Genomic DNA, 14825 nt, shown 5'->3' on the forward strand with positions numbered 1-14825 from the left:
TTGGCTCAAAAAGAGGGTGTGTTAAAGGGGGGGGGGGGGGGGGGGGGGCGGGTAATGTTCAAGTAAGGAACTCTTATCCGCAGTACAGTTGATACTTGGAGGTTGAGGACGTCAAATCTTTACAAAAACCTGGAGTAGACAGAGAAATTTTTAGGAGAGGAGGAAGTGATAAGTGTTGTATTGACGTGGTACCTGAACTTAAAACCAGAGGGTAGAATAATAGTCGGGGGTTTCAAAGTGTTATAAATGTGTTACAAATGTGTAGTCCAGGCAACATATTTAAATTGACATCTCAAAAGATTTCCCATAAACCTGTGCTATTCTATGAGTCAACAGGTATCATTATGACTTGATTGCCTCATATAATCATTTCTTGTGCAGTAACCAGTGGGCAAGCTGCTGGCACCATATTTTAGGCACATTTATCTCCATGACGGTGTTTAATCTGTTGGATATTCATACTGAACCAATAAAAAGTCGAGAGTTGATCGAAAGAAGTGGTGTGAGTTTGGCAGTTTAACGCTAAAACTTATTGGCTTCGAAGACTAAGGATGCTATAGATGCCGCATCGCTCTTGTTGGAACAGCTGCTGATCTTTGTGATAATAGAAATTATCAGGAGGTGACGTGCAGCATAATTGTATCATTCATCTAATGGTCAACAAATGTCGGGTGCTATATCTTGCTTATTGAGACATAAAATTTGTGGTTAGGGAGTTGGCAGACCGCGTTGAAGAGTGTATTGATGAGAACATAAAATTACCACGGATCATCATGACGATGATAATAAATGAGAAATGGGGAATGCCCTGATCGCAGTAATCAACTGCGACTTGGGCTACACTAATGCAGCATGACCAGCAGGGTTCGGGTTTGTTGCATTTGGTGATTTGAACTGTTGGGAATTGTTGACTTGAAGTGACACATCAGATCAGAAAGCATGCATTTCCTTAACTGGCACACCGCTTCTGTTGCAATCATGAATGCAAGGCCAATGTGATTGAGGGAAGTGCCCTTGCATCCAGCTGGCCCATGTTGTGCGCAGACAGAAACACAGCCAGAGATGGAAGAGTGACTACGGTGTTTGTGTAGGGAATTGAGTGTGGTTGAAGTAAGGTTTGCCGAGCCCCTGTAAGCGAGAGATAAGGCTGCGGGGGTATCCCAAACTTTTCATGTGGGGACTGCGGAACTTAACCTTGAATAAGCATAAGGGAGCGTCAAGAAGTGCGGGCGATCTGTGTCGAGATAATGAGATGTGCATGTGCCCAGGAACAGGTAGGGCCCTGGGAATGGACAGATTATTCCTGAATAGCTTCCTCTTCCTTTTCTTCTTCTTTTCCTCTTCTTTTTCTCTTTTCGCCGCGGTTTAGAACAACTGACATTTGCCACATGTGTTGCTGAGATGATTGACTTTAGATACTTTTATTAATTTCTTCTAGTTATGTTTTCTCCAGCTTTTAAGAATAAACTTATTTTACTGTTATAATTGGCAACAACACATGAGATTCATTTTCTTCCACTAACATAACCCTCCTTTTTCTCCTACATATACTTTCTCTCAGCCTAGCCTTTTTTGCATCTCGACAACACTACCTCTTTTCTTTGACTAGTAATCTCTCCCACCTCACTTACCTCTTTACTTCTGTGCATTTTGTAGTCACTGTGGTTACTCTGCCTTCTACTCCTCACATTTTATATCGCATCCTGCTACTTTTACAAATTTACCTCTTTTAAAGGTGTGGAATTCCGCTCTCTTCCCATTTCTATCTTACTCTTGTAGGCTCTCTTTCTAATTTGCGTCTCTATTTTTCCTCTAGCAATTCTGATAGCCTCAAACTTCGTGTGAAATCTCTTGCACATTGTAAAATGCCCGTCAAGTGGAATGCAGAGATGGACCAACAGGTAAAATAAACTGATCATATCTTCATACTATATCAATGTTTTCTGATTTCCCCAAGATTTTGTTGCTTTTTCTTCAATTTCATAATTGTGATAGCTATTTTAATTCTGAACTTCTCTCCTTTATCTTTAATACAATGTCTGTCACATATGCTAATTTTGACACTAGCTTCTCCTGAAGATTATTGAGACTCATGATTTGAGAGTGGATACCGAAAGAGTCTCAGATGCATGGCGTATGGGATTCTCGTCCCCCAAATCCTCATAGTTGTTGTGGATTCTAACTTCAGCCAGCTGGTGACGAATCAAAGGCAAAGCCTACCCCCCGTGCAATTACTGAGCGTTTGGTTAAAATAAAATCCATTATCAAAAACAACAACGGTGCAACACCAACTTCTACTCCTAGGAAGAAGTTAGCTACCCCAGCCTTCCATAACCGTATCCCCGAAAAGAGAAAGCGTGGAGATGCCGCATCAGACAACAAGGAAAACATCAAAATTGAAGGATTCGTGTCTCCCACCTCTAACACCATTAAGATCAAAAACGGAATGTTTGACTGTTCTGATTCTTCAATGGATGAAATGATGGTTCCTGATACTATGCGCACTACCTCCAAGAGTGCCAGAGTTGCCCCGTCCCTCCCAGCTGGAATCGTTACATACATTGAAGGGACAGATGACGATTCTCAGTATGAAAGAGGGAACAGCAAATTTATCCATCCGGCCAAGATAGAAGTCGACAATGGCTATAGTGGAGTTCAGGTTCGCGATGACGCGATCGATCTGCCTGAATATGCCTAAGTTGATCGATTTTAAACAGTTTGAGTCGTATCTGGTGTTCGGCGAATCACCGTAGTGATTTTATTCTATTCTTTTTCAGCCAGAATTTGGGTTGCATTTTTTTGCTTGTGATTTTTGCCTTCTTGCTTTTTTACTGTTGGTAGGGACACACCTTGACCCTCGGAAAGGAGCGTGGTGCTTTTTAGGTAGACAACAGAGATATAAATAGCCAATTTCAGCTGCTCCCACCGCAAATTAAAATTTTAGAGCCTTCGACTACAATCACTTTCAGGTTTTTATTTATGCACTGTGTTCATTAATTGGTTTCTGCCATCAAATTATGGTAACTAGAACGTCTCGCGATATACAAACTTACCACTCGGGATGGTTAATTTTAACATAGTTACTTGGTTAAGTTACACTACTAGAAACATAAACAGGCACAGATGTAGTAGTTAGTTAGGAAACTACTCCATTCTTAGAAAAGCTTTACCACATTGTTGCTGATGTTCAATATTTACTTCTGATTATGCTAGGTTTTACATGAATGCTTAGATTAATTTCTCAATTCGGAATCTCGAGCATCCTTAAATAACTAATTTTGACCCAAAAGTAACTATTTCCCTTTCAACCCCAGAGCTACAGAAGGCTGCGCCGCGAACAATAAATCTTCTCATTCTGATATTTCCTTATTTTGGATACATGGAAGTATTTCATTTAGTGACCCTGAATGTGGAATTCCTCCGCAGGTAGAAATGTTAGCTGAGTGAATCTCTTGACAATCTATAGCACCTAGTTGCCTTCAAACTCTTTGGTAGTTAACTTTTGCTCTAGTTAACTAGTTAGTTCAACCGCGCTCAAACCCTCAGATTTGATTTTCTTCATAGGATAATAGTCTGATCAATTGTTATCTGCACTCTTCTGGTTTCTGCTTGAAAGTTTCTTGTTAGGCGGCTTATTCCTTTAGTGATAGAGATCATGACCTGCAGTGTTCCCAGACTCCTTCAGGGCGGCTTTTTGCATTACCGCAATGAGTTCCCTAATTGCTCTGGGAGCACATCCTTGATGCAATATTAGAACATGATTATTCTAGTCATACTACAGGAGTGGAAGTGGTAAAGGGGTGTCCCAGTAAATGCATGAGCATTGATATACGTACCTATATATTTTGGTGAGGTCTTCATGATCCTTCTTTCCAAGTTTCGCATTTATGTTTATCTGCTTTAGAAGCTGGTGAACTATTAGCAAAATTTCTACAAAATGTTGAAGTTTGACTTTGAGAAGTCTATGACATAGTTATAACTAGGGGTAGATTCGCACTGTCTGTGTGTTTATTGGATATTCATAGTTTTGTTTCTGTTGCAGTGTCTCATTTCATCTTGACAGACATCATTCCTGCATCCATTGTGGGGGTAAGTTTTCAACAGCTTAACACTTTGAAATGCTAAACAGATATTTTGGCAGTAATACCTTAAACAAGCAATAGAATGAAAGAACAAAACCACTGGTCTGGTTGATTGAAGAAGCAGAATATAATCCAAGAAAGGTTTGAAAATGTTTTCAAATTTAAAGTAAGATTCAACAACACATCATATATTCACTTACCTGCATTTAATGACAATTGTTGTGTGCATTTATTTGGTTTCTGCGCAAAGATGATTTAGTTAACTAATTACTAGTATGGAATAATGCTGAAATGCTCAATATTTTTCATAGCAGTGGTTATGATAGTTAACTCATCATGACTATCTAGTTAGTTACCTGGGAAAATTGCTGCTCTCAGAACCCCTTAACTTAAAGTAACTAACTATCTAGGTACCAGGCAGGAACAACTATGGGCTATGGGCTACTTGAACATATATATGTCTTCTCCCTCCTCTGATTTCCTTCATAAAATGAAATAAAATATACAAAGAAGAATCAAGTTAGCCATAAGTCAACACTTGAACAATGGTTTCAGAAGCACTGTACTCTGTTCTCTATTATAAAAGTGCTTCTATTTGACATATTAGTTTGCCCTGTCTCCAATTCTCACAATTCATTCTTTCCCCATTTCTCGGATTTGATTTTTTTACTAGGGGAATTATGAAATTCATCTTCATCCTTGTCATCATTTATAACCGTTAATTTGCGCTTCCTTGTTCCTTTGACACTTGATCCAGATGCTCCATTTGTTGAGGTATGATTTGGGGAAGTGTTGAACTTCCCATTTGGCGACGGAGGGGATACACTCGATGTTCCCAATTGATTTTTAAAACCAAAGCTCTGGAGCTTTTCAATGCGTCTTTTTATTGCAATCGCAGTGCATTCTGGAAATAAATTAGCCGTGAACCATATACATACTTATATACGCTAAAAAAATGAAATTGATGATGATTTGTTGCTTACCAAGGCCCATGTATGCCGCCAATTCTTCATGAGCTTTTTTCCCGAGCTTCGCATACTTCAGGATTCCTCGCAATAACTTAAGCAATGTTAGTTGTATCAGATCATAGTGCAAGTTAGAAGAGCTAAAATATCGCACAGACCTTTGCATCAGTAGGAGCATCCCATGTCATGGGCATGTTGACAATAATGCTAAAAGCAATGTATTTTGTGAAGTAACGGATTTCTATTTTTTGTTGAGGGAAGGGAGAGTTGGTCAAGGTCCTGAAGCCGATGATTGTAGATGTAGAAGGGTGGAAGATATTTATGTGCTGGAGGAATTGGTTTTTGGGAGTGTTTGGGGAGAGAAGACCCCTTGGAAGAAATTTAAAATAAAATAATATAAAATACCATTTTTATTCACTGGTTTATGGTGGGGGTGTTCTTGTCTAACATTAGAAGCCAATGGATCAGGAAGCTTCTGCAGATGAAGCTATTTGGACATTTGTGATAAGCTCCCGCTGGGAGGGACCTTTCATCTCCTGCTCTTCGTACATTAAATCTAGATTAAAGCAGACCGCCGTTGAGTATTGCGGTGTAACTAATTAGCTAGTTAACTAAGAGTGCTGGGGATGCTCACCAACACTGCAAGAAGATAAGTTAAGATACCCACTCCAAAATTGATAAGAGTTCTACGTATGTCCGAGCACGCAACTACATTGGAATATCTGGTAAATAGTTAAAAGGTGGTTCGTTTTGACTAATAACTCGAGCTTTTCGGTGTGAACATTGACCCTTCTACTGACGCCATCGTGCAGTAACTCGGAGCATCATGGTGATGGCCAAAGTTTTAATTTCTTTCAAGCACCCGCAAGGAACATTCTTGGGATAAGTCTGAAAGTGTATATATGAATGTTTGTCTTTCGCAGAAGAATTTCTGACTTTCCACTCATTAAATGATTTTATCAATGATTTCTAGAGGGTTGACTTCTTAATTCAATGCCAGTCTTCTGAGCCACATATGCTGGAAATTCCAACTCACCGTCGCAAAAACTCTTCATCTTCATGATAATCATAAAATATTAGAAGTTATGGGTGGCCTAACTTTTGTTTCCGCTCTGGTTCAGGTAAAAGTAAAGTCGAGTTTCCACGAATATGAACATGTGTGCAGGTTATAGAGAAGTTTATCCATTGACTCCTAGTTACGGGCCAACGAACTTGATGTTTGCATCATGCTTAACTAGATTTTGCAGCTTAACTATAATTAATCAGTTAACTAATTTACACCCGCCGGGTGGGGTAGGTTGGTAGCAAGTCAAACAATGTAATGTCAACAACTATGTAACGAAGAAACCACCATTCCTCCAGTAATAGAGCAGCATATTTAGAGGTTAAGCTCCACTCTTAGTGTGGCATCTAATTTTCTGCTACCTTCTTCTGAATCACATAGGAGGGAAACGTTAACACAAAGGTGTAGTTGTTCGAGTTCATGAAGGAGAGAAGCGCTTAACTACTATCGAAGAGATAGTTAACTGAAGCGAATTGGCCCCAACTTTTGCGTTCATATTCAACTTTCACCACCTCCCAAATCACAACATATGGTTAGTCTCAGGTTGTTGGAACGGGAAGAATGAAGAGGAAAGGAGCTTCCCAACGTCAAGAAAGTGCAAACTGAGGAACAGGATTTTCACGCGGTCTCTGATTCATTCATAACTGGTGCATCCCCTTTGGGTAAGATGATGGTGTCATCGTATGAATCTTTAGTAGGTATGAAATCTTGGGTAGAAATGAATACTTTTCAACTCCACTTTTATTATGACATTGGAGCTTTGAAAGTGATTAGTAAAAAAGAAAAGGCTGTGAAGGCCTCATAATGATTTTCTGGCAAGTAAACTGATATGACATAAAAAGAATAAGAGATAGTTTGTGGAAGTGATGAGGAGAAACATGCTTTACACAAGATGAAGTTTATTTTCGGAGCACGATGTGAAAATTCCTGTACTTGGCTTGATAGAGCTGCTCAGGATGAACACAAATGCTGAATTACAAGAATGGGAAGCATGGGGAAATTGCAGGCAGGGAATCGACCAACGATGTATTGAGGATAAAATTCGGCCCTCAATGCAATCTCCGAAACAACTTGAAGACCGCGTTGCACATTGCACAAAATCATCAGCACCATGAATCTGTGCTGTCGCTATCTCCAAAGTAGTTCCATTGCATATCAGGGTACTTCACTCTGATCTTATTGGGCGCAGCAACATTGCAACACAATATAAATGTCCAAAAACCCACTGAGCAGGTCAAAAGCTGTACCGAAAGCCCTCCAAGGATTCAATGAAATTTTCGCCACGGTCAGCCTTTTTGTTCTGAATATAGTGGAAGGCAGTCATAAATCGCATGCGACAACTATGAACAATTGGTCGGCCTGTCAAATTCCAACGTGAAGACATTACGTTAGTGAGTGTTGTGACGGTAGACCTTGTGGTTAAAATATTGCAATTTAAGTCAAAGTCAAGCAAACTTACAACACCTGCCCAAAGACCAGAAGGATAACTCGGCGCTTCCTTCTCCATAAACGTAAGGGAGGCGTAGTTACCGCTAATAGCACAAAAAGCAACCTGAAGGCCAGGGGCCACACTATTTTCCAGCGTAAAGATTACAAACTCACCCCCCAAAAGACGTAAAACCAACAGGATACCGCCGTGACCACTGCTTTATGGAGAGGGTGGTGCAGAATAAGAATGGAGGTACTTATGCTCTGGTGCTTTGACATCTGATGTTTTTTGCTTGCCGTGCAAGAATTGCGGGAAGAGATCCATTAGCTCCAGCTATCCCTAGGAATACACCAAAATACATGAAAAAAATTATTAGATACCTTTGGCCACTCGTAATTGATTCAAAAGGGCACTAACTTGACACAGTTTTTGCTTTGTATATGCTATAAGAATATATCCGATTGTACACACGACCGCCAAGGAAGTGATAAAGGGCGCTTACATTCTCATCTTGTCCGCAAAATATGAAACTATTATTGCAACTCGTACACTGACTAGGGCTTGTGGTGCTAATAAGGGAAACACTTTGCTAGTAGAGTATCCTAGTCCCTGAAGTAGTTCACCTAGACCCCAATGGCTATGCACATGAACAGCAAAGAACAGCAAAGAACTCTCAGGCGTTGTTAGGATGTGTTATGAGCTGAATCATGAATTGTAACACTTAAACAGACAAATGAGTGAAAAGGGGAAGAGGCAGTCACGGACTTAATCCAGAGTTGCCAGCGACACAAAGTTTGAAAAATTTATATACCAGTAAAATGGATCATGTTCGGTATCTGCACGATCCTGATTCAAGCCCGCTTTGATAATTTCAACCAGAAGCCCAATATTTCAAGAAGGCAGGTAATTAAGCCCTCGATAACGAAGATCCATCTCCAGCCACGAAGGCCGCCAAGTCCTTCCATGTGGATTATGCATATGCAAGCAATGAGCTAAACGCGTTGGCGGGAATATTAATGGAGTAGAACCAAGCAAACCTAGAGGAGTCAAATTTGAGAGAAACTCATAGTATGGTAAATCAAAGAATGTAATTTTTACCTTTGGTGGACCTGGTATCTCCGATACCAACAGCTTATCAAGTACATGCAGCCTAGACTGTATGCTAGTGAGCTGGGGATGAAAACATGGACTCGGGAGTAAAATCTTACAAGAAACCAGCTTTAAACAGTCTGAGAAGTAGTTTAACCACGAGCATGTGCTAACAGATTTTATCAGAATGAATAAAACCAGGGAAGCAACAACAAACCGTCCAAGACTTTGAAATCCCGCCGCCTGCAAATTTGGTTAGTTAGACCACGTATTCTGGGGGTCGGACGCTGGAAATAATATTCACCAAGGATGACAGCTCCCCAACTCGAGCAATAAATGACAGCCACTGGGCGGCTCCGACCTACCGGAGTATAACGTTGCTCGGGATTTTGAAGAGGAAGCAGGTGATGAAAAGCACCATCAGAACTAGTTATCGAATAGCGTTCCCCAAATTGGAACTCCCCAAGTCCTTGTGCATTCCAGCAACACAGAGGCCGATAGCTAAAGGATCACCTGTTCGCCTTCAGCCGGTAGAATAGCAGAACTGTGGGACAAGCTTACGTTGGTCCTGCCGGTACCGCTTATCGCATATAGCGCTATGCAAAGAACGGAACTTTAGGCCCACCGATCAACACCAGAAGGAGGAGATAGAGGGCACTCACCTCCTAAAATAGGAATCATTCGAAGATCGACCCTTCGACTTCAAGGCGTGTTAGCTGCTGCTCTTGAATTGGACATAACATGAGAATACGGAAGAGGCAGCAGCCTACTGAATTTTGCGGCGTCTCCGCTTCATCTTGTCAGTCATAAAATCTTCCTCATTCTGAGGGTAAATGGGGTCAACAGCGGACGCAGAGCCGGCCTTGGATGAGATCACTGTCTTTTCATCCATTGTGGTTTATTATGACGTGTAAAAGTCAAGTAGCAATTGCAGATATTTCAACGAAGAAGATGTATAGATATATGATCGCAACTGGATAAACCTGAAGGGGGCAGTGCATCTTTTCAATAAATACTCCTGCAACAAAATAGCCAGAAGGGCTTTCTGAAGTGGTCCTAAAACATAAGGGCCTATGCCATCACTTTCCGATTATTGATGCATATGTGTTTGGCTATCAGAATGAAGTCTTAGGATTGCTGGGAAAAGAGGCGTCTGGGACAATACAGCTCCAAAATTTCTGAGGGGGGTAGGAACTGAAAAGTGGAGTTGAGCAATAACAATGATAAGGTCTGCCAGAGCTTCCAAGAAGTCATTAAGCTCCAAACTCTTGGGCTCCTAGGTCTCACTAGAAGAGCGAAATGTCATTTACTGACCAAGCGCAGAATTGAAAATGTTTCCTCAAATGCAAGGATTGGTACCCCGTTGATTGTTCTCCGCATCCCAACGGTTTGAGCCATCAGTCCAGTATTCAGACCAGCAGTCAAGATGTGTTCACTGACCAGTCAACTAGTTAATGGGGGAAAAAAAAGAAAAAAGAAAGAAAGAAGAAAAAAAATTCATTTTCTTCAGACTGAGGTTTCGTCAGCAAAAGCAAAGAGAAATTTCCACACTTATTCAGGGTCAGAGATAGTGAAGACTCAGTTACAGGCCGCTGCGTACTCAGATGATAACTGAACCTTACAACCCAAGAGGTGTCAACCGCAATAGCGGCAATATCAAGATAGTATGATGTACGATGCTACCTATTGATGTTGTTTTGTTTGTTCCGAAGATAGATACATTTATAGTCTGCCAGAATTTCTCCAGATATTCTCTAAATGTTTTGGATATCCGGGAGCTAGCTTAGGGTCAGTAAAAGTTGTCTGTTCACTAACTATCTCAGTGAATCCAGCCGCTTTGCCAAGCAGTATTTTGATTTAGTTAACTACATAGGGAGGCATGTAATTAGAGCTCTGATTGTTGTCAATTACCACATGGCAAAAAAGGCCTAATTGCCAGTAGTCTAACAGTTTTTGCTTGTCAGAGGACTCATTCTATATTTCAGATTGACCTGTTAATTATCATCAATATGTGATGTGGAGTGAATGGAGCAAATGATCTCAGTAAGTTGTCATTCAGCTTGTTTGGGTGAAGCAGAATTGACTGATTGATAGACTCCCTCAGTATTCCATCATCATTGAAAGAAACTAAGATCAACAATCATTCAAGCATTCAATAAGGTTATCCATGACTGCAGATGCATAGATAGTCAAAGATTATTTGTCATTCTGTATTTTAGTTTCATAGTTGATTCTCGATATAAGAAGGTTCAAGCAGCAGGCATTACTCTGAAAATGAAGTTGCAATGACTTCTATACATGAAAGAGCAGTCTCTTAGTTATCTAATGCAATCTGTTGGTGGGTTGAATATCCAGGCAGTTGTGAAGATGGAGGTATTCCCAGTTGGAGATGTATTGGTTGGAGGAATAACCAGAGCCATTCCACTTACTATATAACCAAGGACTTTGTAGGCAATCGCTCTAGCTTACCACTGGTTTATGATGGGATGCAGAGGCATTAAGGGTGTCGATTTGTTTTTTGTATTGATGTTCTCCTTGACTTGTAATATTGGACTTGTGTTTTGATTTATTTTCCAACAAGATACGGGGATTCGGTGCATGTGTTTAGGAAGAGCAAGCTGACCGTTGCCAGTGGACCCGCCTCATGTGATCATATAATAGCTACATAGAATTCCGGCTCTTAGCCCCACTCGCCCAAAGCCTTCCCAAGATAATGACCTCTCTGACAATGGACTCTATCTCACAGTTGTTACGGAAAAAGATCATTCAGCATTACAGCTCTATGTACTTCCACCGCATAAATCTGTTCTCTATTATTTTAGCCTCACAGGTAGTTAAGGGTAATGAGACTACCTTGGATATCAGGAAGATACTAATGTATTGGAAATAAATAGAGATGGGATGTCTACAATAAGTAGATTAGTTATTTAAGCAAAACAGATGATTGAAATTTAAAACATTATTAACTTGATAATATTTTAAAAATTCAAAAGTAAAAATTCAAACACCATAGAAATAGGCTATGAAAAATTTAAAGATAAATATAAACTATGAAAATTATTATTATTATTATTATTTTTCTTTTCATTATATTAATGATGAATGATAAGAAATCATCAAGGCAGTTAGTAGGCGTTGACCTGATCAGAATCAGTGCTCCCAGCCACAACAATGGTCTCTTGTCTAGTTATAGTTATGTGTAACTAACTACTTAACCAATCAGTTTCCCTGAGATTGACATCACACTCTCACGTCACAGCTGTCTGGCATCATGGTCTTCAGATTTTCTTTGCAGCATCTGTCATTAATTAATTTTAATTAATTATCATAAATTAACGGAGAAGAGTAAGTTGAATTTTTTTTCTCTCTATTGCATACCATATCTCCAATCTGCCCAACAGCAAAACGGCCTCTTCAAACACAGGTTAAGTAACTACTTCTATAGTTAACTAAGTATGGCATCCTCTACAGCGGGTTTACGGGGAAGTTTTGCACCGGTAAAGGAGCCTCAAACACACAAGAAAAACCAGGGTAAGAACTATTCTTCCATTTTGGCCAAGAGTATATATACACATATACTAATAGATGTACCTTCATAGACTCGAAAAAGACATGACTCCTCAAAGTGAGTCGACGAGGCTTGAATCAGCAGGCGCCTTTGTTGAATACGTCGGGTCGGACAAACTCAAGGACAAGAAGGTGCTAATTACTGGCGGCGAGTACGTGGAAATTAACACCTCTCGATCTCTATCGATATTGACTGTTTTGTCTTTTCTGAAGTTCAGGAATTGGCCGTTCGGCAGCTGTTCTCATGGCCCGAGAAGGTGCCAGTGTCACTATCGTCTTCTTGCCAGAAGAACAGGATGATGCAGAACAGACCAGGGGGATGGTCGAGCGGTAGGGCCAATCCTGTCTCCTAGTTGCAGAAGACCTGATGGATAATGACAATTGCAAACGCGCTATCGATTCGCACATCAAAGAGTATGGCAATCCTCGCCGTGAATAGGCGACACAGATCTGGGCTCACACCGCATAGATTCTCCACCGTCGATGTTCTAATCAATAATGCATCGAAACAGATAATGTGTGAAAATTTCGATGATATTTCTCTTGCCAATTTCGAAAGCACCTTTCGAAGTAATATTCTTCAGATCTTCGCCATTACAAAATATGCTCTTCCGCATATGAAGAAAGGCAGTTCGTGCGTGCACATACACACCATGCCTTATTCAAATCCGTCTAGTATTTACTAAACGCCTAAATTTAGAATTATCAACACTACATCAGTAGTCGCCTTCCGTGGGACAAGTTCCATGGTAGACTATGCATCTACCAAGGCCGCGATTGTCGGGTTCACCCGTTCCCTATCAAAAAATCTCATCCCAAAGGGTATTCGTGTTAATGCAGTAGCGTATGTATATTCTTTATGGTTGCAGCACTGAAACTTCGATCGAGTCATATCCTTGAGACTGATAGTCATCACAGGCCCGGACCAGCTCACACACCCATTCAGCCCGATAGCCGCCCACCGGAACAGATGAAGGGCTTCGGCTCTGGTTCGATGCTTGGCCGACCAGGCCAGCTGAGTGAAATTGCCCCATCATTTATATTATTGGCAAGTGCGGAGGGTACTCTTTACAGTAAGTGTGCTTCTTCATCTGATGCATTCGCAATAACTACTAACCAGTTTCCTACACAGGCAGACAGGTTTTACACCCCTATCCCTTTGGAGATTAGATTGTAGAACATGACACCCTGTCAGCATCAAGTCTTGCATATGGAAACCTAGTTATGGAGCAGTTTCCAACAAGATCACCCTTTGAGAATTGTTGTGAGAATGATGGTATGAAGTTATCATTGTCAGATGAAAAAGTGGCCTTTATAACACTGTGTGGCTTTTCCCCCTAAGCACAGCAAATCATGTAAATATGTCTTTTCATATCTCTATATATCCAGGATATCAGATATCTGCGCGCTCGGGCGGTATCCAGTTGTATTCACTACCGGTCAACGGAACACCTCATTGAACCTCGAGTAGCTAAGGATTGTCAGTGCTCTAGGGTCTTTCAATTGCGCCTGATCCCTGTTGTTTTCTTTTTTTCTTCGATGTTGTATCTCTTGTTTTGTTTTATAATTTCTATTATTTGATTTATTTTAACCTATAAACTTTCGTTAAATGGTAATATCAATCCTCTGGAAGAAATAAAGGATGACTCTTCTTGGTATGTTTGATGTTCTTGTCCTGGACATGAAAATTTTCAGCTGGAGATAATCGTGCTGATATTTCTTACATGTTGAATATCATTAGTTTTCGCGGCTGATTCATCCATTGATAGGATGGTTTCTCAAGAAGGGTCGAGGGGGTTGTGACAATGATTTGTAAAATCTTTTCCCTAAGCACACATAACACAACCTAATATATGTTGAACATGATACAAGAGCTTCAAGGAGTATTGGGGAATTTTTTGGGGGTTGGAAGATTTCTGTAAATGGAGAATTTGTACCTTCGAGGGTTTGGTCATACAGGCCACAAAGGACAATATAAGGACAATTCCGCTTCATAGATAGGACGTTGCCATTTTTGGGGTGCTTCTTATGTACAGTACATTTATGGTTCATACATACTTCACAGGTCACCCAAGTGAATAGGATTGTCACCCCCTAAGTATTAATGGCATGCCCTCCCGTAATTTCGTAGTCTGGTGTAATTGTAAGGGAGAGGTGCGAGAAAACCCGCGGCCATAGACAACACAGCGGAAGTCCAAAAGAAAGGGTCCGAAGGTGTGACAACTCCACCTGTCAAGTGATAGTCTACCATATTCTGGACTGCCTCCATACTTAGCATTGAGATCATGCTCATCCCTGCTGCCGTTGTAAAAGCCTGTGCCCAACCCAATTTATCTCGCCCTAACTTAAGTAAAACTGTCTCGAGGGATATGGAGCTTGCAATGCCAGTTGCCACTGTCCAAAAAAAAAAAAAAAAACATAAGTCAATAATGGTGTAACAGCAATTTATATTAATGATGAGCTTACTCGAGACTCCCATAATAGCTTCAACAGCAAGGTCCGGGTAATGCGCTTGTAAAAACCACATGGAGGAAAAGTCACCAATCGAGCAGCCAATTAGACAACGCAAGGTGTTGAGTAGTGCTCTTCTCCAAATAACGCGAGATGCCCAAAATTGTAGGCCAAAGGGA

The 14825-nt window shown here is 40.7% G+C and overlaps 4 protein-coding genes across 4 annotated transcripts; 2 read left to right on the forward strand and 2 right to left on the reverse strand.

Annotated features, from left to right (window-relative positions):
- Positions 1-1865: 1865 nt before the first annotated feature.
- PAAG_08122 (hypothetical protein) lies at positions 1866-2698 on the forward strand (the record flags this gene model as incomplete). The annotated part of the gene is made up of 3 exons (XM_002790009.1): positions 1866-1901; positions 2068-2134; positions 2193-2698. 3 exons carry the CDS (start codon positions 1866-1868, stop codon positions 2696-2698), a joined length of 609 nt encoding a protein of 202 aa, XP_002790055.1.
- Positions 2699-4708: 2010 nt separating this feature from the next.
- PAAG_08123 (hypothetical protein) lies at positions 4709-5241 on the reverse strand (the record flags this gene model as incomplete). The annotated part of the gene is made up of 3 exons (XM_002790010.2): positions 4709-4986; positions 5066-5141; positions 5206-5241. 3 exons carry the CDS (start codon positions 5239-5241, stop codon positions 4709-4711), a joined length of 390 nt encoding a protein of 129 aa, XP_002790056.2.
- Positions 5242-8509: 3268 nt separating this feature from the next.
- Positions 8510-9520, reverse strand: PAAG_08124 (hypothetical protein; the record flags this gene model as incomplete). Its single annotated transcript, XM_015846427.1, has 6 exons — positions 8510-8576; positions 8638-8694; positions 8748-8797; positions 8846-8871; positions 9190-9224; positions 9399-9520. 6 exons carry the CDS (start codon positions 9518-9520, stop codon positions 8510-8512), a joined length of 357 nt encoding a protein of 118 aa, XP_015700862.1.
- A 2563-nt stretch (positions 9521-12083) lies between these two features.
- On the forward strand, positions 12084-13365 carry PAAG_08125 (general stress protein; the record flags this gene model as incomplete). Its single annotated transcript, XM_015846428.1, has 8 exons — positions 12084-12159; positions 12239-12347; positions 12409-12452; positions 12549-12609; positions 12665-12829; positions 12896-13039; positions 13114-13268; positions 13328-13365. 8 exons carry the CDS (start codon positions 12084-12086, stop codon positions 13363-13365), a joined length of 792 nt encoding a protein of 263 aa, XP_015700863.1.
- Positions 13366-14825: the final 1460 nt, after the last annotated feature.

Source organism: Paracoccidioides lutzii (assembly GCF_000150705.2).
Source record: "Paracoccidioides lutzii Pb01 unplaced genomic scaffold supercont2.29, whole genome shotgun sequence".
NCBI classification, from domain to species: domain Eukaryota; kingdom Fungi; phylum Ascomycota; class Eurotiomycetes; order Onygenales; family Ajellomycetaceae; genus Paracoccidioides; species Paracoccidioides lutzii.